The sequence below is a fragment of the Arvicanthis niloticus genome, chromosome 25, assembly GCF_011762505.2.
Source record: "Arvicanthis niloticus isolate mArvNil1 chromosome 25, mArvNil1.pat.X, whole genome shotgun sequence".
NCBI lineage: Eukaryota > Metazoa > Chordata > Mammalia > Rodentia > Muridae > Arvicanthis > Arvicanthis niloticus.
In genome coordinates, this window is record NC_133433.1 from 17,277,279 (window position 1) to 17,305,255 (window position 27,977).

At 37.6% G+C, this 27,977-nt stretch overlaps 1 protein-coding gene across 2 annotated transcripts in view; it reads left to right on the top strand.

Moving 5' to 3' along the window:
- The window catches only part of Lrrc69 (leucine rich repeat containing 69), a 121,429-nt gene that overhangs the window by 77,683 nt on the left and 15,769 nt on the right, over nucleotides 1-27,977 (top strand). Inside the window, exons 6-8 of one of the 2 annotated variants that reach the window (XM_076924136.1) lie at nucleotides 4,463-4,564; nucleotides 9,324-9,503; nucleotides 23,542-23,657. In XM_076924136.1, coding sequence (XP_076780251.1) covers nucleotides 4,463-4,564; nucleotides 9,324-9,503; nucleotides 23,542-23,652 — 393 coding nt within the window. In that variant the 3' untranslated portion in view covers nucleotides 23,653-23,657. The remainder of the gene's footprint in view (nucleotides 1-4,462; nucleotides 4,565-9,323; nucleotides 9,504-23,541; nucleotides 23,658-27,977) is intronic. The other variant, XM_076924137.1, reaches the window with a different exon arrangement.

A 27,977-nucleotide genomic window follows, 5' to 3' on the forward strand; every position in this document is an offset into this window, starting at 1 on the left:
TATCCACCCTCCAGCCCAGTAACCTCCTCACAAAAGAAAAAACAAAACAAAGCAAGGCAAAGCAAAGCAAAGCAAAGCAAAGCAAAGCAAAGCAAAGCAAAACAAAACAAAACAAAACAAAACAAAACACCTCATTGTGGAAGCTGCTCTGTGTCATAGTGTGTCTCCCAGTACACCCTTTTGCCCAAACATCTTCACTTGCAAAGGTTCATTGCAAGGAGTCATTGGTCTGGTTCAAGGCCCTGGCTTGTGCTACACCATCAGTACTGGACCCTGACTGAGACGCCTCTATGTCCTGCTGTTGACCTGAGTCATGGAGATCCTGTGGCTTTGGATCTGTAGGACTGGCCCCTTCATGTGCTGCAGCAGCTCATAGGTGGCGTAGATCCAAGCCCTGGATCTGGGCCTAGCTGGTAGGTGACTTGTTCAGTGGGCCAGCTCTCCCACACTTACATCACCAATGGCACTGTGCAATGGCTGGTGAGAGGCAGGGGCAGCTCAGCCATGTCCTCGGACATCAACATGGCTTCAGGGGGCAGCCCAAACCAAGGACATCCGCATGATCTTTGATGGTAACATGGGCCATGGGTATCAACACAAACCCCTGCTTCTGTAGGCCTCCGACCCAGACATGGCCCTCAGCTTGGCTTCAGGAAGTGGTGCAGACCTCTCATATCAGGCTGTTCCTGACCACGATCTCAATTCTGCCTCTCTTCAGAGTGCACAAACCATTCTGCTTCTCTTTCTCTCCCATCTCTCTACCAACACCCACACACTGGCACAGTGAGGCAGTGGCCGTCTCTTCTACCTGCCTGCACTGCCAAGACCCGGTTCTTAAAGGTAACAAAGCCTGAAATAGTTTTCAGTGGTGAGCGTCCCTGCTCTTTATAGGACTGATTTATACATAGGGCAAGAACACGTGGTGAAGGTAGGGGGAGCACAGATGGCTGTTGTTCCGGTCTCAGACAGATGGTGCATATTTGAGTCAGAACATAAAACTTGAGTAATAACAGCTAAGACAGAGCTGGTGTGAACTCTCTAAAACAAAACAAAACAAACAAACAAAAAAAAAAACCAAAAAAAAAAACCCTTCAGTATGGGGAGTACTTACCAGGTTACATGTTGGAGAAGTGAGCTGAAGAGAACCAAGTAAGACACGTTAAGACTTTTGAATATACTCTGAATAAGTTGTATTATAGCTGCATTTTGATTAAAAAAAAAACCTGCTTAGGAACAGAAGTTTGTACTAAGTCTAGATTATTCTTTCAATAATCTAAGCAAGAGGAAACATCCATCAAGGCTCAGGTGGAACGTGGTTGTGTCAGGTAGGGGAAAGTTGTTTGTTATGCAGCAGTAGCAAGTATTAATAAGTATCCATTGGTCCATTGATAGGACACAGTAACAGTTACTGTGGGTGAAGATGAAAGGGGAAGCAGACTTTAGGAGAAGAATGAGCTCAGCTTCATGTACTTGTTGGCCTTCTACCTACTTGTCTCAGAGATGTAAGAGAGTCCCCCTGAAGGTAGCTGATACAAACATCTTCAAGTCCCTTGAATCCCTCTGTGGTGGTTTGAATAAGAATGACCCCCATAGGCTCACAGATTTGGATGGTTGGTCACTAAGAAGTAGAAGTATTTGAAAGGACTCAGAGGTGTGGCCTTGTTGGAGGAAATGTGTCACCAGAGGTGGGCTTTTAGGTTTTCAAAAGCCCAAGCTTTCTCTTCTTGCATCCTGCCGATTCAGTGACCAAGACACCCTGGTTCCATGAATTTTCTCTGTTTACTTTCCTAAACTAGTGCTAGCCTTTATTTTATTTAGAATATTCAATATTGTCATTTCCTTATTTTCTGATATTTCCTTACCACAAAATCTTAATGTGTACTAGGGATAGCAGTGCTAAAAATAATGGCACCACTCTTGTATACATGGGCCACCACTACTGTGTGAATTCAGAGTACCTCGTAGAAAATCCTGGGTAATATGTTTGCACATTCCTACACAAGATCTAGTGTGAAACCCCTGGTTTTCTGCCAAATAAATGCTCTTAACTACTAGGGTATCTCTGCAGGGTTCAAACTTCATTTAAAAAGTGAAAATCACTTACATTTCACCAATACCTTCCCTTACTAGCCAATCCGTTCTCCAGACCAGATAGGTCAGTGACATTTTCTGTTCTGATGTCTGTAAATTGGGTTGATAAGCTTGAGCACTCTAGATATTTTTGGCTTGGTAATTCTTTGTCCAGAGTTGTAAAGTATTGTAGAATGTTCAACAGCATCGTTGATCTCTTCTGACTACTTGTCTGCTGCATATTCTCTGTTGGGTTAAAAGATGTGGGCAAACCTAGCATAGGTTGGGGAGGAGTATCAATGTTGACTAATTTCTAACACTGGTGGTTTGAATAGGTGTACACCGAGACACTGAGAAGCTCTTGTAAATTTTGTCAACACAGCAAAATGTAGCTAATTTTCCTAATAGAGTAACTATAGCCGCCAAATAATTTGTTGTCTGAAGAAGCTAGGCTGAGGACACATAATAATGCATAAATAAAAAGGCTCTTAAGGAGTTTATTTTGAAGAATACTTAATGTACATTGAGAGATTGTGTGACTCTAGGTTAATAAAAACTTTCCTACTTGACATGTGCTACAAAAATTTTCTTTCCACCTCCTATCCAAGCATGATGGTGCACACCTTTAATCCCAGCACTTGGGGGCTAGAGGCAGGAAAATCTCTGACTTGGTTGATCTGATCTGTTATATATAATGGGATAACAAATTGGAAAGCCTGTTGTCACTTTTGATGGAAGTATAGTGACAAAATCGAAGCGAGTAAATATCCCCTGAACTGTTTATTTTTGTAGATGCATTTATTTTTATTATTATTTTTACTTATTTACTTTACATCTTACTTGCTGCCCTTTTCCCAGACACCTCCTCCCACAACCTTTTCTTCTATCTCCCTCTGCTTCTTCTCTGAGCCGGTGGGGGCCCCCTGGGTATCCCCTAACTCTGGCACTTCAAGGACACTTTCTCTCCCACTGAGGCTAGACAAGGCAGCCCAGCTAGAAGAACATATCCGCACACAGGCAACAGCTTTTGGGATAGCCCCTGTTCCAGTTGTTCAGGGTCCACATGAAGACCAAGCTGCACATCTGCTACATCCATGTGGGGAGACCTATGTCCAACCCATGTATGTTCTTTGGTTGGTGATTCAGACTCTGAGAGCCCCAAGGATTCAGATTAGCTGACTCTGTTGGTCTTCCTGTGGAGTTCCTTTCCTCCTATTCTTCCATAAGAGTCCCCAAGCTCCATCCACTGTTTGACTGTGGGTGTCTGCATCTGTCTGAGTCAGATGCTGAGTGGCGCTCTCAGAAGACAGCCATGCTAGACTCCTGTCATGCATGTTCTTTTGGGACTGAGTTACCTGATTTAGAATGATATTCTGATGATCCATCTGTTTGCCTGCAAAAATTCATGATGTCTTTGTTTTTAGTAGCTGAATAGTATTTCATTGTGTAGCTGTACCACATTTTCTTTATCCGTTCTTCAGTTGAGAGACATCTAGGTTGTTTCTAGTTTTTGGCTATTACAAATAAGACTGCTATGAACATAGCTGAGCAAGTATCTTTGTGGGATGATTCTCTACCTTATCTTTTGAGAGAGGATCTCTCACTGGACCTGGAGATCTAAACTGGCTTGTCTAGATTTTCACATCCCTGTTTTCCTTGGTCTAAGTTTACAGGTATATAACTTTGTGAATGCTTTTCTGTGTAGGCACTGAGTATCCAAACTCATATTCTCATGCTTGTTTGCAAGTACTTTACCTACAGAGCCTTGTCTTCAACTCCTCTTTTAAAATGACTATGAGTTTACGTACAAATATGGGTTGCTATTTACTAGGACAGAAGGAAATAAAAAAACAATGGTTGTATAAAAAAATTAGGGAAAATACATTGTATTTCTGATGTTCTCACACCCAGCACCATCTTGTTTTGCAGTGCCGAGGCTTGGTCACAAGGTCTTGCACGTGCTTGGCAGTCACTGTGCCACTGAGCCATGGCCACCTCCTTCTGTTGTTGTTTTTCTTTTTCATAACAGTTTATAATGAGATAGTTAGGTTTCTCATGTCTTCATTAAACAAAAATTGATTTCGAGGCATTAGTTAATGTGTTTTAGAATCGTTTTCATCATGTTTGGTTTTCTAACACATACTACAAATGTTTCCAGAATTTAATTTATTAAGCCTCACTTTGTTATTGACTCTTTCTGTAACTTAAACATGTTTCCTTGGCTATTCAATATGGAGGATATGACCAGTGACTTAAATACTCTTAATGTTTCTAACAAATAGAATGTCTCCTATTCATAAAATATTAGTGTAGAATGTGTATCCTAAATGATAATGAACCTTAAGAAGTAAAGTCTAGTGTCTTGTTTGCAAAAGATCTTTTCTTTTACCAGTTTCAGGATCTAAGGCTGAGGGAGTTCTACTGTGAGGGAAACCCACTCTTCCTGAAGAGACCAATTATTGCTCCACAACCTAAAGACCTCTGGACTCTACGGGTGAAAGTTTAGCTTATAAGCACGCACCTTCATACTAAACACGTGGTTTAAGATGTAAAGCATTCTGGGCAATTCTGTAAATGTGTAACACTTGTTCATTAAGAACGCAGATCCTCCATGTACTTTTTTTTGACTTGCTCACAGAGTTCAGAGTAACCTGTGAGATTTCCAGACTGGCTCAACAACACAGAGAAGTGGAAAAGTTTTGCTGGATGAAAAGAAAAGAGAAATTAATTTTACTTTAGCATTCTGAATATTTTTTTTTTCTGCTGGTGGGGGTCTTTATCGCTTCAGTTTCATTTCACTTGTCACCTGGTTGTGACCTGGAATTTATCATGTCCACTTTGGAAAAGCTAGTTAACAAACCAAAGGAAGGATTAAGGAAGCGTGTGACAGACTCCTCTGCTCTCAGCCAAGATAAAAAGCCCAGGTCCTCCCACAGCTGACCATGAGTCTCTAGCATGAATTTTGATTTACCAGTTTTGTTCGGACCTAAAGCTGAACATACAAGATTGCTTCAGATCGAAATTAGTTTTACTGCTTTTAAAACTGTTTTTCTTACCATGACAGCAATATAGATGTGTGTATAGGAATATCTAAAAGCCAGACAATGTCAGTGGGTGAAAGAACTGAGAAATCTAGTTAGCGAGGCATTACTACTCTCCTCTGTGGCTCTCTTGTGTATTTAGAATATATTTTAAGATGAATTAATACTTCATATGCTACTTAGAGACTTGTGTTTTTAGTCCTTTTTTGATGAATGTCTTTTTAATCAGATTAAAACTAACATATCTGTTTCAGTGAGTGTACGCTATTCTGTTACACCATAATATTTTAACTATTTTCTCATTGTTAGATGTTTAGATCATTAAAATGATCTAAGTTTTTTGACTTTACAAATGGGGCCTTTCTAGTAAGTAACACAATCTTGAGGTTCACAGTGTGATCAAATATCCTGCACCAGAGGCTAAACTCACCATATCCATAGGAAATTTCTCTCATGTCCATGTTATCTCTATGAATAAAAGTGTAGTGGAAAAGAACTGGTTTCTTTGAAGATCAGCTCTTTTCAAATTTCTTTCTGGAGATTATTTTCTTAAATGTCATTATTTCCTGTTCCTGTATAGAAAATTTATATTGAAATTTAAATTGATTAAAATGATTGAAAATGGTCACATTACATTTAAGCCTCCTCAACTTGTTCTTTTTTTTTCCCCTTCTGCATCAAGGATATCAGAGTAATGATTCTAACTACTTATTGTAAGGTTTCTGTGGACAGGTACTGTGCTTATGAATAAGGTAGTTGTTTGATAACCATCAAGAGGTAGGTATCTTTATTATACCCTTTTATAGATGAAGAAACTAAGTCCCAGAAAGTCTAACTAACCTGTTCAGTCACAAAGATAGTTTTGGGGCTTGGGTGTTGATACTTAATTTCTACAGTTGACTTTTAGATCACATACTGCAATGTTACCAAAGATACAGAAGGTTCTTGGGATAGAAGACATGAGATTCTTGACTGTGGAAGAGGCAGGCTGAATATTTAATCTGATGTGGTAGATCTATTTCAGAAAACTCTAAGACTGATGGAACAGCATTTCTCTCTTTTAATTGTCAAAATTGTAATGTGGAACACAGAGTTAATTTTATGTATATATTATCAATAAATGTATGCATGGATAGATATATAGGATAGATATATAGTATAAATGACTAGTTTTACTTATAATATATAAATGATTTAGGTGGTTTTCAAAGTACTTCTATGATTTTTTTCCCCCAGAATGGTGACTCAAACTGACTATATATTTCTAGGTCATTTCTAGTAGACGTTTGGTTAACATTGTTGGTTAGCAGTTAAACTAACCTTTGGGTTTCAATGGACCATAGGGCTTTGAAAACAATCTGCCTTAGTAGAGAATTTTTTAAGGATATACTTAGTTAGTTGTTTAGATCTGTAATTCTAGCTACATGGGTCCAAGGTCTGTCCGAGGTATGGAATGACTTCTAAGTTGGCTTGAATGACTAGTGAGGTGGTAAAAAAATTAAAAAGTAAAGCAAGGGTTGGGGATATAGTTTAGTGATAGAGTACTGGCAGTACCAACAAAGGTTTTAAGAACCTTCCTCACCTCAGAAATATATTCACTACAATTTGATGCCAGTAATTCAGTGCATTAGCAGATGCAGGCCAAATGCCTTGGTAGTATAATCTCAGCTCTATAAATTCTGTCATAGTATTAGAAAAACTCATTTTACCCATAAGATACTTGGGACCAGATGAATTAAAAACATGTTCAAATAAGGCCATGCAGCCAATACCTTGTTGAACCAGTGTGTGAAAGTAATTATGCACATGACGGACCGTGAGTCCTTGCTTATGATGCCGTGTACTCTGCTTTCTGTTTAATCAGCAGCAGTTCATTACATGGTCTTTTCCAAGTTCTTTTTATAATCTTTATACTTATATAGATATAATTTGTTGATTATATAATATAATTCAAATGATCATATGTAAAAAAATTTAAAAATGGACCTGAATTTACTTTCAATTTATAGTGGAATAGAAATTGGAAAACCATATGATTTACATAAAATATTCTAACAAAATAGCATATAAGTCATTCCAAATAAACAAGTTATTTATATGTAAAATATTTCTTAGATTGAAATACCACAGCAATGATATCATAATTACATACTATATTTCCCCCAAAATTTACAAAATGTATCTCTAAGACGTAGTCTAGAAGATATTATTAGTTACATCAATAATATCTTTCTGTGTTTATCCAAATTTCCAAGTAAAAACTTTAATTTTCAAGACATTCATTATTCTTCTAAAGTAATATGTTGGTTTCAAGGAGAATATAAATAATGACTGATATATTAATTGTCAAGCAATGCACTGAAATCAACAAACATGTTTGGGTCCAGAAGTCATAAATGGTAAAAGCAATTGTAGGGCTTAATTTATGGGTCTGTGCATTCCATAAAATTCTTTTGCTTCTGTTTGAAAAAATGAGTCTTTGTCTATGAGTTTTCTGCATACTAGAGCTAGCCCCAATTTGTCTAATTCGCTAACAGCATACCTCTAAAACAAGCATTTTAACTTGAATTCCAAACTGCTCCTCAGAAACAGAGAAAAGGTGACAGTGAGCATCTGATGGTGGAACTCATGATAGTGATAGTGCTTTCAGATTTATTCTCTTGTTTACCTTGGCCATTTCCCCACTCAGAAGGTTCTGCACATGCGCAAGATACTTTGCTGTGTGATAGTGGTCTTTTAAGATGCTTGTTGACCGGGAAGCATGGGTATAGCAAGGAACAGGCCTACAGAAATACATAGGAAGTCTATGTTCTTGAAAAAAATGTAAAGACTTCAATTAGCATGAGTTAGGGGGAGATTTTTATACATATTGATATATATATATATATATATATAGATTCCCAATAATGACTTACAGAACCTGATATGGGCTATTAGGAAACCCTTCATTTTGGGCAGGAAAATCTGTTCCAGATAAGTTGTTCTCATATACTGTTTACATTTCAAGCAGCGTCTGTGTAATATTTATACACGACTGCCATGCTATATAAACACACACTGCTTCATAAACACAAGCGTTGTTTTCGCCATGCTGACATGCTGGATTTTGGCACTGTTGAGCAGTGAGGCAAATACCTGTTTCCTTAGCTAGGTCAGTGGAGACTAAAGTTTATGTAGCATATGCTGTGCTTTGCTTGAGTGGATGATTTTGATCGTACTGGTGGAACTTCTTTTTCTTTGTTACCTTTTGATTGTTTAGTGTTATCATTTGAATTAGTTAGTCAAATTTCCTGTAGATCAGCATGGTGATGCTTAGCAAAGATTTACAGTAGAGGTTAGAGCACTGACTCTAATGCTCCTTTTTTTTTTTTTTTTTTTTTATTGGATATTTTATTTACATTTCAGATGTGATCCCCATTTCCCTCCCACTCAGGAACCCACTATCTCATCCCCCTTCCTCCTGCTTCTATGAGGATGTGCCCCCACCAACCCACTCACTTCCACCTCCCCACCCACAAATTCCCCCACACTGGGGCATCCAGCATTCACTAGACCAAGCACTTCCTCTCCCACCTATGCCCGACAAGGCCATCCTCCCCTACATATACAGCTAGAGCCATGGGTCCCTCCCTATGTGCTCTCAGGCTGATGGTTTAGACCCTGGAGAGCTCTGGTTGGTTGGGATTGTTGCTCTCCTCATGGGACCACAAACCCTAATGCTCCTTAAGTGATGCAGATTTAACTGCATTGTGAGCTATAGTTTAGATAAGAAGAATTTACAGCTTAGTAAGTATGACTGATTCGTTTTGAGTCTAGTTTGAATGTCTGGGTGGCCCCTGCTTATTGTACTGAGAGTTACAAAATTAATGAGTAAAATGACACCTGATTTTATTAAACAGATAATGTAAATTTATTATGACTTGGAATTTTATATTTAAGAGACATAAATATGGTAGAAGGTACCCACGTTTTTTCTCATATGTTTGAAAGACATTATATTTTTTTGTATTGGCAGCCACATGCAAGTCATATATATATATATATATATATATATATATATATATATATATATGTCATTATATAGTGCTGTAAAATCTTCAATTAATAAACAATAAAGAATTAAATATGATTTTGAACTAATGAAATAAGAATTAATGTACAAAATTTGAATTAATTTCAAGAACTGTTTTTTTTTTTTTTCTTTTAATTTAGGAAATAGCAGCAAGAATTGTCCTCTGTCTGTTAGAAGAAAACAACCCTTTGGTTATGAATGCCATAGAGTCTTACCCCGAGGCCAAGGACAAACTCTCCAAATCAAAAAAATGCGCTATATGCAAAAAACCTTTTTTATCTGAGTGGCTGGAATGTGTTTACTTTGTTGCTCCATCGAAGGTAAACAGTGTGCTTTTTGTGTGAAAATCAACATAAGGGCTTCTGTGTTTGTCCTTACTAAAGATATTTGTACCCAAGGATAGACTTCATTGATAATTCTGTCACATTCAGAAAACTGTGTTATAATCATTATTCCTTGTTCCATTTGAATTCAAGGTCTTTATGACAATACATACACTCCATTAAAATTCTACAAACCCTGGGCACGGCAGCACAAACCTTTGGTTATTTAGCATGTGAGGTGCATGGGTTAAAAATTCCCTAGTTCATTTTGAGTTTCAATAGGAATGTAAAAAGCTTACCATGCTTAACTCTCACTGCTCTAGAGGACCTGGGAGAATGGAGCGAATAAACGAGGCAGACTAAAGTCTTCTGCAATAGCCAACCTTATTCAGAGCATCAGACCATATACACTCTGAGTGCTTAGAAAGGGCCCATGGGTAAAGCTCTCGTGAATCCAAGCTGTGTACAACCACATGGACGATCTGCATGTGGCAAAAGATGTTTTTCCATAGAGGCATGCAGAGGGTAGTTTAGTTGAATAACAACAAGCAATAAGGAGTAATCTGAAGTAAACTCACTCCTGTCTGCTGTACCTTGAGGGAGCATGAAAACATATTCCAAGAACAGTTCTGTGTTTTGAAGAAACCGGTCATACAACTCTTGCCTTGTTTTCTGGGAGTGTTAAAAAAAAAAAGCACACAGAATTCTCCAAGGACTCCATTCCTGGACCATGTCACCTGGAGCAATTCTCACTGGGCAGTTCACATAGCTTGTGTTGTAAATTTTACAGAAGTGTTTAGAAGACCTTTCACTTCAGATGACCAAATAACATTTGAGTTAGGGAGCGTAGTCCTTATCACAACAATGTTAACTTTTTTTGTAGCAGGAAGGCATCTGTAGGCACTATATAAATGTGAACCTTTAGATTTTGTGTCATGTTCTCAGGTTGTGAAATGTATTTTTTATTTTCAGCCACTTAAAAATATTAAAGCACCTGTAGGTCACATGTCCTGAGAACAGTGGGGACCAGGCTGTGCCTGGAAAACCTCAGCTTGCACACCTATTCTAAAGCACCCCAGCATTTGTTCTTGGCACTGTAACTTCTTGTCTGGTATTGGTGAGCAGTCAGTCATCCCTGGGACAACAGATACTGGGACAACAGCATCCTTGATGGTAATGTTCAATAGATGACAGATGCGTTCCCTGCTGTTCTGTAGATGATCATCTGGTGAAGGGAGCAAAACACAAAAACAAATGAACACAAATGGAAGGAAGTAGAAATCATGTCACATTATAACAGAAAAGAGTAACGTATGCTTTTAGTTTGTTGGGACTTAATGTGACATTACCACTGAGTAATTTAAACAACAGAATCGTATTGTCTTGTGGCTCTAGAAGCCAGGGACTCCAATGTCAAGTTATTTGGCAAGAACAGTGTATTTTGGGTTTTTGGTTTGCTTTTTCTGGATTGTGAAGTATTCTGTTTTAGTCTACTACTATTGCCCCTTTAGTGTTAGTAGTCAACTAGGACCTGGGATTACCTAGAAGACAAGCTTTCAGACACACCAGTGAGGAATTGTTTAGCCTCTGGCCATGGCTGTAGCAGTGATGTTGACTGTTATTAACTGGGATTAAAACACACACACTAGAAGTGGGAATCACCATTCCCTGGGCTTGTGCGCAAAGACGTATAGTGCAGTAAGATCTTCTTCCTTACGTACATGGTTTCTAAGGTATCCATACTGTGGCCATCATAGAATTTTCTACAAGGCTCAAAAGACCGTTTTGGGAGTAATTTGGAGAAAATTGGGTAATTTTTTCTCTTTTGGTCCATCTGTGAACAAATACCACTTGTAGTAGGCATACCCACTTGTGATGAGGAAAAACAAAGGAAATGGTTAATCAGAGACAGTATCCTAAGCTAATTTACGTTTTTATTGTGCTCAATGACTGTAAATGCCTACAAAAATGCCTACAAAAATCTATGAATTGGTAACATCCATTGCAGTTTCTCTAAGTCAGTGTTGTACTAGAAAGTTTTAGTCTTCAGGGCATTTAGCAAACATTGAAATTATTGATTTACTCGACGTTCACTGTCTATTTATCCCACCAAACCTAAGCACAAGAGACTCCAGTTGTTTCCTAGGGGAAAAAAAAAAAGGCCCAAAGCACCTGATGTTAAATTTCAAGAGAAAAAAGAAACCATCCGTAAGGAAATGAGGATGGAAATGTAATGTTGACTGAGATGAGACACACATAGGTTACACACATCAGGTCATGTGTGTAGCCTATTTAGAAGAGCTCACAGTCTCACCTGGAATGGATCACTTCAGTCAAAAGAACTATAAAGAGTAAAACTTGCCAAATTACTTAGCAAAAGTTGCCCAAACAGCTTGATTCTCTCTGGCCATGTTCACTACACCTGGGACAACTTGCCTTGTTCATTTTTTACTTGGAAAGATTCCTTTACAAAATCATCCGATGAACTGTCAGTTTCATTTCAAGACTTGGTTTTTTTTTTTTTTTTTTTTTTTTGGAGAAATTGCCAGCTAATAAAAATAACCATAGCCAACTCTGTGCTGTCACCTGAAATACCATAGTTAATATCTAAAACACCCCAGGACACTGATGAGAAATCCTAAGTTTAAACAAGTTAGGTATCTTTGCCAAGTTCTCAAAGTTTCCAACTGGAAGACCAGGGGGAGAAAGAATAACTCATGTGTGTTATTCTTTGTACTCAACCTGAAATGATGAAATAGCTAGGGTAACCTAGCCAGTCCTCATTTATTTAATTGACTTTAAGGCAATCATGTTGAAGAGCCATTTATTTGCTTCCTCAAATTCAGTTTCCCCCATAGTATCCCATACATATGTGTGTATGTGTATGTATGTATGTATATGTATATGTATACATATAATGTGTATGTATGTATGTATGTATGTATATATGTATTTATGTATGTATGTATATATTCCATCAGCTGTTGCTAATGTAGAATCCTGGTCTGGAAAGAAATCACGTATTCCCAGGAACATCAGAAATTCACAATATAGATTTGAGGATGAGCTTCAAAACTTATTGCCTATGTCATCTCAGTTTCCTCTTTAAGGATATGCTTCCTTGATTATTCAAAGACAAAAAAGAATAGCTCCTGTGTCACACCAAGGGTTCAATAGGCTATGCAGATACTGCTTAGCACAGCAGGTGCTTAATGATGGAATGACATTGTTAGAATTTTTGGTGTTGTTGCTGTTGGTGTCTGGTTTTTTGTTTGTTTGTTTGTATGTTTGTTTGAGACAAGATCTTAGTGTGTAGGGCCAGCTGGCCGTGTAGTTCAGGCTGATCTTGAGGTTGCTGCCATCTTCTTGCTTCAGCCTGCTCAGTGCATCACCATGCCAGGCAGTACATAGTTAAATAGCCAGATAAGTTGATAGATAAAAGGCATGGAAATGTCAGAAAATTTGAGAAGAGTGGAAAAGAAAATTGTTTGCTTTGTTATGAAGCAACCATTGGTTTTAATCCTATTAAAAGTGAGAAAGTGGGTGAGTGGTATATGTCAGTGTAAGAGCTCTTGCCTAGTGTGTGGTCTCAGTATACTGTCATAGCAAAAAATAAAAATAAAAAATGTAAAAAATTAAACTCATCCTATTATTATTCAACAGAGAAGAAGTATATGTTTATCATCTTTATTATGAACTAATTAATCATTATACACAAAATTTTAGGGTATTTAAGATTAAATTCAAAAAAATCAAATTGACATTTGAATGCACCTGGCCAGATGCATAATGGGAACTTGTATTATTAGTGCTTCACTGTTTACAGTGTAGAAGTGAGTGTGTGCAAAATACCTGGGGATGATAATGACGTTACCACCATAGTGTTGCTGAATGTGGTGGTTTGAGTAGGACTGGCCCACACAGGTTCATATATTTGACTCCTTGGTCATTAGGAACTGGTATTAGGTGACAGGGATTAGGGGGTATAGACTTGAAGGAGTAGGTATGGCCTTGTTGGAGGAAGTGTGTCACTTGGGTGGCCTTTGTAGTTTCAAATGCTCAAGCCAGGCCCCCCCCCTTCTTTCTCTCTCTTTCTTTCTCTCTCTCTCTTTCCTGCCTGCCAGTCCAAATGCAGAACTCTTAGTTACTTCTCAGCATCATTTCTGTCTGTATTGCTGTCATGTCCCTCTCCATGATGACAACTCTAAACCCATGGGGAGTAAGCCAGCCCCAATTAAATGTTTTTCGTCATAAGAGTTGCTGTGGTCATGGTGTCTCTTCACAGCAGTAGAACACTGATTAAGATGGTAAACAATTGCTCTCAGATAGCCTTCAGGTTTATGTTGCTTTTCCACATAAGTGGACGAATATTCTATATAAACTTGCTTTCCTAGAAGCCTCCTTTTCTTTTTATTAAAAACTCAGTTATTTAATTATCCATTCAGGCACTAATCTTGGAGAGTGCTGTCCTTTATAGTAAACACTTCATCGTGATTGGAGAACCCGTTTGATAATGCTAGTGTCTGGCTGCTGTTAGGTTACACCGAATGTCCTTCTTCAAACAGGGTTTGCATCAAAAAATAGGGAGACATTAAATAAAAAAAAGTCTTTATTCCTGACATAAAGCAGAAAAAGAAAAATCAAACAAACCCAGAATTTCAAATTGAAATGGCTTCTGTTCAGGTGAATGTAACATTATGTCATGCTTGCCTTCTAAATTAGTGAGATGGCCAGTAATGGATAAAAAGTAATGGATAAAAAGCGTCACTCAACAACTTACTCATTTTTTTCATAAAATATTGTAATTATCTGAGTTGTTAATCCTTAGAAATAAGACTTTTCAGTTTAATTGTTATTTCAGCAGGAATCTTTGAAACAGTAACAGAAGTAATCCCTTTTAGTTACTAGTAACTTGGCCACATTTGATCAAGTAACTTAAATATCCTTGTAAAGTTCTTTCCAGACTCTTGAGTGATCCTGTGCCAAAAATATTCATATGAGGACTTGCATTTTGAATCGTTTCGTTAGTTGAACTTAATATTTCCCCAGATTCCTTTAAAGTTGAACAGTTTAGGCAAGGACTGGCTTGGAGCATGAACTCTCGGCCCTGCACTGAATGATGTAATGTAATTAAAACTATCCTCAGAAGAGATTAGTGTGAGGAGGTCTCAGCATAAATGAATGAAAACGTTCATCTACTTTACGAAAGTAAATGAAACTTTTTAACCTTAATTTTTTTTAATGACAACCTGCCAGGAATGAGACATGATATAGTATTACATTTAATAACTTTACCCATTACTTATAGAATAAAATCTTACTTTGCTATAAAATGTTATTACTGTTAAGATACCACTGACATTCATTTATGAAGCCGATCATTTCAAGTGGTCAGCTGTGAAAATGAATGTGAGTCTTAATACATTTGTGCAGTGGTTGGTGAGTTGAATGTACATTAGACAGAGAGAAGGCATCCCATTTCAAATTCTAAGTGATCATGAAAGTAATAAGTGTTTATTGTTCAGAAAATTGAAATGATAATGCATGTTCCATATGACTTTAGTCACAAAATAGCAGAAGACAATCACAGTATAAATGAATCCACACATTGCACTTCAATCTCTCCCACTTCTGTGGACTCTGAATTCCTTTTCCCTTCTAGAGACTTCTCCCATTAGTTCTTAAACTGGTGGCATAGGGTTGTAATTACATTGGAATCTTTGATTTGTTTCTTGTAAAGGTCTGAAATTGTAGTCAAGTTTAGTTGATTCATTCAAGGGTATTCATTACTGCAAACTTTGAATTTCCCGCAAGAAAGTTAAAGGCATTATTCATATGCAGCAGAGACTGGTGGGGGCAGGATCAAAATACAGTGGGAAGAAGGCCAGTTAGCTCAGCAGATGACTGACTCTGTTCTTGATGATGTTGTTTGTTTGTTTCCAGTTTCTTTCCTTACAACAGTCCAAAATATCTTAAAGAAGAACAACCATAAAGAGTGTTATTAAAGAAAGATAATTTTGAGAGTAAAAACGAACATTCTTAATAACTATAAAAAATAGCAGGAAACCAGACCTGTCCTTGGCATATGCTGACGTTCCTGGATGGGGTAGTTAACCTCAGAGCATAGCAAACACTAGTGCCATCAATACTGGTTTGGAAGAGTTAACATTCTGAATATACATCTCGGATTTTAGAAATTATTTTTAGTCACTCCATAAATATTTGAGATCATACTTTAAGCAGGAAGTTCTTGGTGCTATAATGTAATGAAGCATGACAGGGGATCCACATACTTCCCAGTTGTTTAAGGTTTGAGTTGAAACTGTAACAATGTAAAATGCCATAGCACTAAAGGATAGATAATGTTACATGAGGGCCAGAGATCAATCATGCAAAAGTTTCAATGTGGATGGTAAAATCATTGAATAATGTCTGTTCTGAAAAGTGTCCTGGATACCTTTTCTTAAAATAGGTCGAATTCAGATATATGACTAAGGAAGCAGAGAGGAAAATTTAGGACCAGAGAACAGCACTGAAGGAGCAAAAAGTAAAGCAATAGGGTTGATTTGTAGATTTAGGGGGAGGAAACACTATGAATAATGGTGCCAAATTATATAAACCTGTCAAAGAATAGACTCAGAAGTATGAACTAAGTCTAGTGCATACGTAACGACAAGTCAGTGTATATGCTATGTTTTAGGATTGTTTGGCAGTGTGTACTGGATTAGCTGAAGCTGAAGAGGAAAGGTGTGAAAAACCATTGATTGTCTTGTGCAGGGATAATGTGTAGCAGTGGAAATACATGGAGGTGGGAACATTCTGGGGAGGAAAGATGACAAATATGGCAATTATACATGGCAAATGTCTGAGAGGAATGCAAAGGAGTAAGATTCATCCAGAGGGGAGTCTATTCTGGAAGCATAGCCCAAATTTTATCATTGATGGGTCAACTTTCAAGTGATATCTACATAATTCAAATAAATGTTCCATCTTACACATGCTGACTGTGAAGAGATATCTAGATAATTCAGTTGAATATGCTTAGTACCAGGTGGAACCAGGATTTCAGTAGTCTTCATCTGTACATCCCTCTAAGTGTTATGCCATTAGACTACTGTGCATGGTGGTCAAAGTTACTTGTTAGTGAAGGATGCTTGGAGACTATATTATGACTAACATAAGCCTACAGTTTAGTGGCCTTGGATTCTAATCCTCCATTGACTGTAGCAATGAATGCTCCCTAAGTCATTTAATTTCTCATTATATGGACTGGTTTCCTCATCTAATCAATTAAAAGATTAAAGCAACAGATCTTCTAGCTCCAAAGTATGTAGATTCCACAGGGAGAAGGAGGTTTTCTAGCTTTTGCAAATCATGTTAATTTGGAACACAAGACCAGTGTTGTAGGCTTTTACACCCATGCCCCAGTTCTGAAAATAATGATTCTGAGAGTTAATTATATATGAATAAATGCCTAGACCATGAAGTTGGTCATGTTCCTCGACTATCTCATAACTTAATTAACCTGTTCATTCTATTCTATGAATGATACATAGCTAGTTACCTCTTCTCAATTTCATGCATCTGTCTCCTCAGAGTCCTGTTAGAATCTCCTCTTGTGCCTGATTCTATCCCAGAATTCCTCTCTCTCTACCAGAACTCCTCTCTCCTATTTCCTGACTTAGTTCATTAGCCAATCAGCTTTTTATTGATAGTTGATACTTCCATATAGTAAACAAGAGATTCTCTCTACATATTCGCGACCGTCCCCCATCAGAGACCTGAGAATACATGTTACCTGAGTATTCAGGAAGTGCAGACAAGCACCTTCCAAAACTATGAAAATGACAGAGAAAACTGGCTGCCTAGATAATCTGCCCAAATTTCTCTGTGTTTTAAGAGCAACATCTTTGGCCTTATGGCCCAGAATATCTGACAGACTTTTCTGTGAAGCAAGAAATATCAAGGACTGCTTACCCTGTCTTGGCAAACCTCAGCAGTTGACTTCCCTGCATCTCATTTCTCCAGTTCAGACAGCATATTGTCAGCAGTTGAAGCAAGGGCAGTTTCTTGTCCAGTGGCTAGCTTGCCACACATGGAACAAACATGAGGAGGTTCTTTGATGCCCATCATCTTTGAAGTAGAATCATGGTGCTGCCAGGAGCAGACCTGTCTCATTGTCAAAAGAGCCTTATGTTACTAAAACATTCTTAAATGCCATTTGATGTGGATCTCTTTAGTTTCTGAAAACCATATGTATACAGTATACCTGAATAGATGAATGTTGCTTGTTTTTTTTTTAAGCTATTACTATTTTAGCTATTACTGTGAAAGCATCTTACTGTAATTAACTAGACTAGTATCTAACATGATAATGAGCTTGAGTATCTGACTGCTAACTTGTATTTCTTATTCTAAACAGTTTGCAATAGCAGCTATCAAGGACTAGAACTTCATATTGCACTTTAAAGTGAATTTTTAAAGTAAACTGAAACATATACACGTACATAAAATATAACCTTAACTGTTTCAACATGCAAAACTCTATACCATCGTAAGATTTTTAGCTCTATAGTTTAAGAGTAGATTCAACACTGTACCCTTTATTCATGTTATTCCTACATTAATCTTATTTACTCCTTTTTCCTTTCATCCCTTTCTCCCTCTTTTCCCCTAACACTAGATAGAATAGAAAGGATAGAGGAAAGAAGAAGAAAGAGAAAAAGAAATCCCTGAATCTAATCTCCCTTACTTTGTGTCTTCCCTGCCCAAGACCATAACTACTTGCAACCAACCCTTTTTAAATGATGACAAACATCCATCACATATTGATGACCAGAAACTATTTACCCCAACCGTTGGGAATGGGGGTGTTGCTCTCTTAATATACCTTTCTGCTGATTGGGGGCATCATTTTTTTTTGTAGGTCCAAAGAAAATTGGGATATTGGTTACTCGTAAGAAAACTAACTGTAATATTTGTTGTCCAGTTTCTGTGTGCTGAGAAAATTCAGGGCTCAACTGAAGTCTCGACTGGACCAATTAGCTAGCCATTTTGAAATTTTCTGATTTTTGAGGAAAAAGCATTGAGGCAGTCTGAGGTAGGTTCATGCAGAATGCTGGAACATATATGTCTCATATTTCACCATCCTTCTCAGCATCCCCGGAGGTGAATCTTGTCAGGGCCATTTAAACTTCATTGGTGTGTGTAAACATATAAACTTTCACAAATAATATACATTTCTGTATTAATATATGTACAGAATGTATAAATTTGTGTATTAATATATGTATGGAATGTGCAATGTGCACAACTCAGTTAAAGATGATTCTTTGCTCTCTGTTAGAGCAGGTACGGCACCTGTCTTTCTTTATAGGTTAGTTTGGACTGCATAATAAATTGTAATATAAATTTCTCTCATGCCATTTGAGAGGATTGCATGATTAGTCCAGATAATTTTGTACTGAACAAGATTTATTGGCTATCTATAGCTGAAGTTCTCACTGGAGACTTTTTTATGTCTCAGCTAGTTTCAGAGCTGTTCTCACATAGAGGGATCAGCAGTATAAGTTACCTGTTTGTTGGTCTTCATTATTTCTGTTTGCAGCCAAGATCTTCAAGGGGTCTTCCCCTGTCAAATCTGATTTTTATCAATTTGGAAGGAATCCACTCACAGGTTTTCTTTTCTTGTTGAAACAAAGGCAAAAATCTACCTCCCAAAATAACACATTTTCTTCCTTCAGTTCTGAGGTTAGGACAACCTTAATATAAACAGGCTGATATATTTCAGCAGTTTGTTGTTGTTGTTGTTGTTGTTTTTAATAATCCAGTGTCTCTTGCAGCTTTGTTTTCTGTCTCATTGACATTTGAAACTTTTAAGTCAATAAACTATTATTTAATCCATCTCTGGGAGACCTCATATTCCCCTTCTGATCTATGAGCATTCCCTTTAAAGTCCTGTTAGAGCTTTTATAATTGCTTGACCTGTAGATTGTAAGAATTACCTGTAACAGATTTTATTCCATAATGTCTCAAAGTTGTTATATTCTAATGGATACATATTGAAGTACCAGCAACTTCAATCTGCAAAGGCATTTTCTAGATAACCACCATCTCTTCTGATGTTCAGTCTCAGAATCAGCCTTTTCAGAATTTAAGGCAGAAGCCCATTGGAATTCTGAGTATGAATAAATAGTATGGTATATCAACTTGTGTACATATCCCATCTCTTATCCCTTCCTCATCTCCTCCAACATCCTCTCCACCTGCCAGCCTACTCAACTTCAGTTCTCTCTCAAAAGTAAAAGCAATAAAAAATAACTTTGACAAAAATTCCAAGACAAAACAAGATGAAACAATACACATGCATATGTACACACACACACACACACACACACACACACACACACACACACACACGTGCATGTGCTGGTGCACCCACATGCTTTACACATGCATACAATATGGAATTCATTTTGTTTTGGCTAACTCCTACTGGGCTGGGACCTGCCCTGGAGTATTGTTGATATACCTGCTTACATTCTGGTTACCCTCATAACATTTGTTCTGCTGCTGTACTAATACAGCTTACAGGCAGGTCTCTGTTTTAAGTCTCATGTGTTGCTAGGTAATATTGATATTTACCTTTCTACTCTGCATACCGTAGTATGCAGAATAACTTTTAGTGCCACAAATATTTATCAGTAGGGGTGAAGGAACCAGCTCCAATTCTCCGTGTTCAATAACATAAGTAAATGTTGTCTAATGTAATAGAGCCTTATCACCATGCTGTGGAGAGCAGCCAATAGCCTTGGAAATAGCCTGCAGTATTAAGAGGATCCATGGGACCCCTTTGGCCAATGACTCAACAGATGTGACATATTCCTGCCACTGGAGGTTTTACTTGGTAGGATATGTTGTCTAGTTTGGTATTTTATTCCTCATTATATGGTGACGTTTTGTGTTTTAATTTTTATCAGCTAGCCACCAAAGTGGTAATTATTTTTGACAGAGTCATAAGGTTTCCTAGTTCACATGGGTGAGAGGAGTAATCTCTGGGAAGGAGTACCATCATTCCTTTGCAACATGGTCATTTCCTATGAGACATGTCATAGTAGTAAAAAATAGCTACTGTGACGATACACAGGCAGGTAGAAATTGAAATGAGCATGTATCTGAAATATCTTGGAGAATTTTATTTCACAAAACAGTACAGAACATGATGATTTTATATGAAAAATTGTAGTACCGGGGACTTATGTCAAGTTCTTTTCCTCAGTATAATTCCCAGAAGTCAGTCCATATCCCTGAGAAGTGTTGCATTATTAGAGTAATAAACATCAAAAAGATGAACAATTGATTCTATTATAAACAACTAAATAAATAACCATTCCCCTAAGAAGGGGTAAAGAAAGTTTGCATTCCTGCTTGTGGCAGGAGCCAACCCAAATTCTTCCCTGGCAGTTTCTTAATGACACTAGGGAAATGCAAAAGCCACAGAGGAAGGAGGAAACACCATGAGGAGTTTTTAGTATAAACTTTTCAACTCATGGAAAAACTAGAGCAAACCGTGCTAGTTAGACCCACAACATAGCTTCCCTGATTCATGTTGTTTCTCTAATTATCTCTTGGTTCATGGCTTTATTTTGTGTCTCAAATATGTGCTAATTAAAGAAGACATGAAATGGTTTATTTTTTAATGTACCATAATGATGCATAAAATAACTGTTTCCTTTAGACTAGAGACTTGTCTACTTTATGGAAGGCACATTTAGTTATAATTTTTGCCAGTAGATCTCACACCATCTAAAGTGATACTGTCATTTCAGAATCGACTTAAAACCTTCTATACATTTATCACTACAAAAAGAATAATTCCTTTTATTTTTGATCTTAGTATATTTATTATTAAGAGCACATGATTCAATATTTTATGATTCATTTATTGCTCTCCTTGTTTTGTTTCCCAAATATGTTAAGTACATTTTTGAGTTTTTGTGTTTTGAAGTGTATCTTTAGACATATCCTTTTATCTCTCCCACAGTCAGGCATATCCTAAGTCATCCTCTGAAACCAGTTCACCTCTACTCTGTAAACTCTTGATTCATCCATAACCTGGCCTTCTGCCTCCCTCCTCTGTGGCCTTTTAGAGCCTACTTACGACTTGGCTTAGCCATATGTTTCCAGTTATTTTGTATCTATTTCTTATCTTGCCAACTAAATCCTGAGAAAATTCTTGGAGGCAGAGGCTATTTGATATATATTTTTATATTGTTGGCACTTTGCCTAATGCACACAAATTTCAGATCACTTATAATTTATCTGTATTCTTGTTGTATGGGTCTGGCTGAATATGCCTAGATTAGGATTCCAAATTTGTCATCTATTGGTTATTATCTGTCATTTAAAAAATTTATTTATTTTTGCTGATTCTTCTTCTTGCCTTGATTTTTATGTAGTAACTTCCTAAACAGTGTCCTTCAGAGGAGGGGGTGCTGCTCTTTCAGGGGTCCCCAAGTCCAGAGTTGATGTTCTCTGGCTTAGTTGGTTAGTTCTGTGCTATGTGCACATGCTAGGCTAATCACAATGCTCAGAGGTCGTTGATTCATGCTGGCTGAGTAGTGGAATGGATGGCTCTCTCCCCATGTATGTATGTATGTATGTATGTATGTATGTATGTATGTATGTATGTATGTTGGAGATGGAAGAACTACTTGCACAAAAACAAACAAACAAACAAACAAACAAACAAACAAACAAACAAATTAGATGAGCTCTTGTGCCCTCAATGTGGGAAATGAGGACCTGAAAGGCAAACTGAAGATGTTCACCAGGGAGTTCCAGAAATACCTGCTGATTGATTAACAGCTTTGTGGGAAAACATTAGCCTTCTTCATCCAAAATAATGTATGGTCAGGATATCATTACCTAGTCACTGTTTCACTGTTTGGGTAGGGATGAGGGTACTATGGCCTTTGACTTTCATTCTCACTCATACATGGCCAGCAGCAGAAGGCTGTTTGTCTTGAGAGTAGAAGGTCATCTTTCAAACATCTAAATAGGATTTCAAACGTTTTTGGTGGAAAAGTGAGCAGAAATGTAATCAGATATCTCATGTGGTTTGTGATGTTGGCCAGAGTAATTTTTTTTTTCTTGGCAAAAGTAAGTAGTATCATTGACCAATTAAATCTCAAGTCATATGTCTCAGCTTTGGATTTCTCCAATGAGTGCTATGTTGACTTTAGGGTTTTTCTCTCCTCACTTTTTGACATGGACGGTATCAAAAGAGGCCTTGCAAATGTTGAGGCTGTAATTGTTAAAGATATGTACATTAAATTGGCTGTCAGAATTTTGAATACCTATTTTGTGGACAGAGAAGAATGACAAGATATCTGAAGTATAAAACCTTAAGTCACATATTGGTTAGCTTGATCGAGACCCAGCCAGTGATGTTGTTAATGAACATTTCAGAAAATGAACAAACAATATTAAGAATTTCCTTGCAGGAAGTGTATAGAACACAGGCAAAGTCAAGAAGCTATTCAGCAGGTACTTGCTGGTTGATAATTAAAACCCTTTTCAAATAGGAATCAAGTTCCTATAGCATGTATGATTGCACAGACATCCCTAGTATCATACCGTCAAACCATGTACTAGTGTTTGGATAAAAGCACATATAAATTTTTATCATTTAAATTTAGTTTAGTGTTAAATATGCCTTTGCCATCTGATTAAGCTTGCTTGTTTGTGTGTGGTAAAAGAACAAATTAGCTATAAATGGAATCATGTGTTCCTTACAAATCAATGTTCTGAAACTTCTGAGAAAGTGACTATTTTATTAAAAACAAAAAAAACCCAACAACTAGATAACCAGGATTAGTGATGGTTGCCTGTGATCCTAAGAATTAGAAGGTAGATGCAGTAGATCAAGAGTTTAAGAGCATCCTCAGCTTTCTCAAACACAAAACAAAATGATCCCACTTCTAACCCTACTCCTCGGGGCTATCTTAATTTGACCTTTCATCTTTCTTTTCAGAGCTGGAAGATAAGCAGAAACCTAAAGCTGATTCCTCTCCAGACCTTAGTCTGTTCCTACCAGTGCTTTGAGCAGCGTGATCCTGATATCTTTGGGATTGCTCAAGAGTAGAGCAGGTGAGATAGTCCTTCAGCACCTCCTCGGGCCAGTTGTCTGCTCTGCCCCAGGTCAGCGCATGTGCCACTTATGATGCTGTTCTCTGTCTAGTCGCTTTCAGTTTATTAAGCGAAGGAAGGTAAGTCACTCAATTGTAAAATGTATACTTTAAGTACTGCAGCCTGCATCCAGATGCTTCTGTTTTTAGATGCTTGGTTTCCTCCTGTCGGCTTAAAAACACATGTAAAAAATGTGAAAACATTAATCTGGATGACACATGGGTGTTGATCTTTTCCATCCCTTTATGAGTTCCATCCCCCTTTAAAAAATTCGAAGATGAATTTGATGGAGAAACATGCGTCATTGACGAGCATTTCACAGTTGAAGACAGACACTCATTTGAGCTAGGTAGCTGTATTAAATTTGCAGGATTTCACTTGAGCCTCTAACATCTGTTGATAGGATACAGAATTTTCATTCAGCTTCAAAATGAGCAGAAGGCTGGAAAGCCAAGGGCAGTAACTCCCAATACTATCATTCTCTACAGAGTTCTGATAAATACGTTTGAAAAAAAAAAAAAATCTTTGGTCAAGAGGAACTGATGAGTGTGAGGAAAATTACTGAAATGAAAGTGTGAATGATTTCCTTTGAGGAAATGGAGAAAACTAGGAAAAGGATTTATGAGAATATATGTTACATTTTCCCTAAATCAGTGGTTCCTAAAGTCTGATTTTCATTCAGTGCCATCCAGAAAATGGTCTGGCCCTACCTTAGAACCGGTGACGCAGAAACTGTGAGTGTTGCAGGGCAGATTCTGTGGCCATAGCCTCCTGGGTGATTTGTCTGCGTGTTTGAGTCTGAGAACCACAAAGGAGTCTAGTTTGTAAGAAAGTTAATCATAGTTTTACATTTAAACTCAGCTAAAAATGCATTACTTCATGTGACTATTTGATGGTGCTCTTGCTAGAGGGCCAAGTGGAGCCTTTTCTTCTATACTTGTCCCACTGCTGCTGTCCTTGGAAGGACTTTATAGATTCAATCCAGGGTACTTCTTTACGCATCAAAGTTACCTCTGGCATAACTGCCAAGTGAGATCTATGGAGCGCAGCAAAGGCTTTCAGTTCCAAAGAATAAAACCCAGGTTCCACCCAAATGGTTACTTCAAGGTAACTTTTAAAAGGCTCCATTAAACAAGAATGTACCTTAAACAAAAATAAACAACTGAGACCAACAGAGAGCTCACTAAACATGAGTCAGTAAAACACACTATGTGTGCCTATTGAGAGAAAAATTACCTCAGTAAATTGTATTTGATTAGGGAAGTACTTTTTTTTAAAATCTAGTTTATATAGTATAAACATGTTTTGTTTATCATTTGAGTCCTATGACTTCAACCATAATCCACTCCTCACTTTTTTCCTGAAGAGAAAATTCCATCTACCCATCCATCTCTGCACTTATTTATTCTGTAGGCAGTTTAGGCATTTTCTTGAAGTTCATGTGACTTACAGGTGGACTCGGGCTCCCTCTCTCTACCTTTGCTGCCATGTTTAATTCATAGGTGAAGGTCACTGCAGTCTGGCTTCTCTTCACTATTCCACAGATATTTATCCACTGATAAAGCTTCCTAAAAGCCATAAAATAATATTGCAAATATTCTTGGTATGTCTTCTTAAAATACCTCTTTGTATGGCCCTTGTCTAGCTTATTTTTTCTGTGAGAAAAATAAATGGGTGGAAGTTGCTTGCTCTTGCTAAATAACTGTTTCTTGGTTCTGAGAAAGTCCCAGGGCAGCTTACTCCTCAAACCCACCAAGGGAACATTAGGAGCCTTCTCAGGCCACAGGGCTCTCAATTGTAGAAGGCTCAAGTTCAAAAAGTAACCTTGAGCCTCCTATGGCAATCCTGTCACTAAGGGATCAGTGAAGGCCACTGAGGGATTAGAACACATTGGCAGGCAACGCTTTGAGTTGCAAGAGGAGAGAGGGGGCTCCTGAGCATCCCCACAGACTCAGGTGAAGGATATGAATAAGACAAGTTATGTGTTGCTAGCCAGAGTAACAACAGGCTTGTTTCACAAGGGCTTCCTGTGAGTTGGTAAATGTTTGCAGAGAGGAAAAAATAGACAAGAAGTGGGAATACTGAGATTGGGTTGTAGGCACCTGCCTAGGAAAGTGAGACAGACTGATGTTCTGATCACTGTAATTATAATGAAAGCCTATGATTTCTTTCTGAACCAAGGAAATTAGCAGTTGCTTTTGACTTGTTCTATTAATGTATATTAAAGAAAAATTAATTTATAGTAGTTTAAAATTGTTCAATTAAAATGCATCTATCAAGTAATACTGGCCTAAGGAAGAAGATACTTTACAAAGATATCCTCTTCTGAAGTGTTTTTATTTTGTGACAACAATCATACCTCCAAGAAATATATATTGTTATCTCCCATAGGGAAGACATTATCCTAACTTGGTCTCAGAGAACTGCTGCCTGCTTAGGGGGTGCTTTGCACTAAATCAGAATAGCTTTTCTCTGCTCAAAACTAAGAGTCTCAACCTTGTCTCTCTTGGCTAGCATTTATCATTATACATGTTTTGGGATACATTATATTTTACTGAGAGGAGTAAGCCATGCGGGAGGAGCTGCAGTGGGCAAGTGAGCTTCCTGGAGATGGCCCACCATTTTGCATCACTTTAATGGGTGAATATCCTGGTCAGGCACTGCCCCAGGCCCCGGGGCCTTCATCTTCATATTGCTTCTTGCTGCTAATGTGTTTTCTCATGGTTGTCATTGATACATTCCTAATTTTTCTGATACAGTGTAATTGGCAAAGAAAGATCCTTTCTGTCTATTGTCTGTTATGATTGCTTTCCTGGGTGTTAGCCCTCTGTTGGGCAAATTTCCTTCAGATCAACATGAAGATGAACTTTGATGAATAAGGCTTGTATAGATGAATCAATGATTTTATAAAATTCCTGATTTGATTAAAATAATTTTATGAAGTTAAGACAATTGATAGAAAGTTTACAGTTAGAATCAAAAGTAGAATGTGCCTCCTTCTTGTAGAATAGTAAAGGCTGCATAGATTAGAAAAGGAGTTTAATGAGCTTTCATATGTTCCAAGCACATAAATTGCTCAAAGAAAAATAGGCTTGGAACAGATTTATGATGAAAGAAAACATTCATTCTAGGTTAGGTCCAGGGAGGAGGCCACAGGTTCAGTGTTACATAAAAAATGATTACTTTGAACTTATAATGAGCTTATGGAATGAAAGGTAGATAAAACTACTCCTTTAAAGCAAATGGATTAAATGGTTTATCCAGGGCCCTTCTGGCTTCTTGATGTCTAGTCTTTTATAGAAGAAAACATAATAGGTTGTATATGTAAAAACAAAGGATTTGTTTATCAGTAACTCATCTCTATGTACATATATGTATATATATATATGTTTCACATGTAAGTACATGCTAAATATAGCTCACATAAATACAGGCATTTATCTCCTTGAATGTTTTCTTATATAGTGAATGAAGCCATCATGCACTCACCACTGTTGAGCTTTTCGGATGTCCTCGTTGTCCAGCAGGTCTCTGATTATACTTAGAAACACCAAACTGGCCACTCCACACCAAAGTTTGACAAAGTGAACGAGCTAGTCCCAGAGAATGGTCACTCTGCAATTGTCTTAACAGTTGAGACCATCTGGAACAAATCTTGCGTTTGTACAGATTTTCATGCCAGCTTCTTTTCCTTTTGAGCCTCATGCTCAAGGCTTTACAATATTCTAATTTTTAGGTTCTTGGGTTTCGGGTATTTTTTTTTTTTAAAGAAAATCATATTTTGGGTTGACCCTTTGTTCTTTGTAAAAATCCGTGTATACATTTCTTTTTTTTTCTTTTTTTTTTTCTTTTTCTTTTTTTTTTTTTTTTTTTTTTTTTTTTTTTTTTTTGGTTTTTCGAGACAGGGTTTCTCTGTGTAGCCCTGGCTGTCCTGGAACTCACTCTGTAGACCAGGCTGGCCTCAAACTCAGAAATTCGCCTGCCTCTGCCTCCCAAGTGCTGGGATTAAAGGCGTGCGCCACCACCGCCCGGCTCCATGTATACATTTCAAGGCTGCTTTGGGATGTGAGAAGTTTGAGTTTGCGTTTGTAGTATCTAGCTGAATGTTCACATCTCTAATTCACTGGATCAGAAAAAAATGGTTATAGCATTTCTTGTCCCAGGCTGCATGCTCTGAAAGGTGCCTCAGATGGCACATTTGCTGGTGTCTACGTGCATGGGGGAGGGGAGAAAAAAACCTACTCCTTTGAACTTATAATAAAGACTCCTGTTCTAACTTCC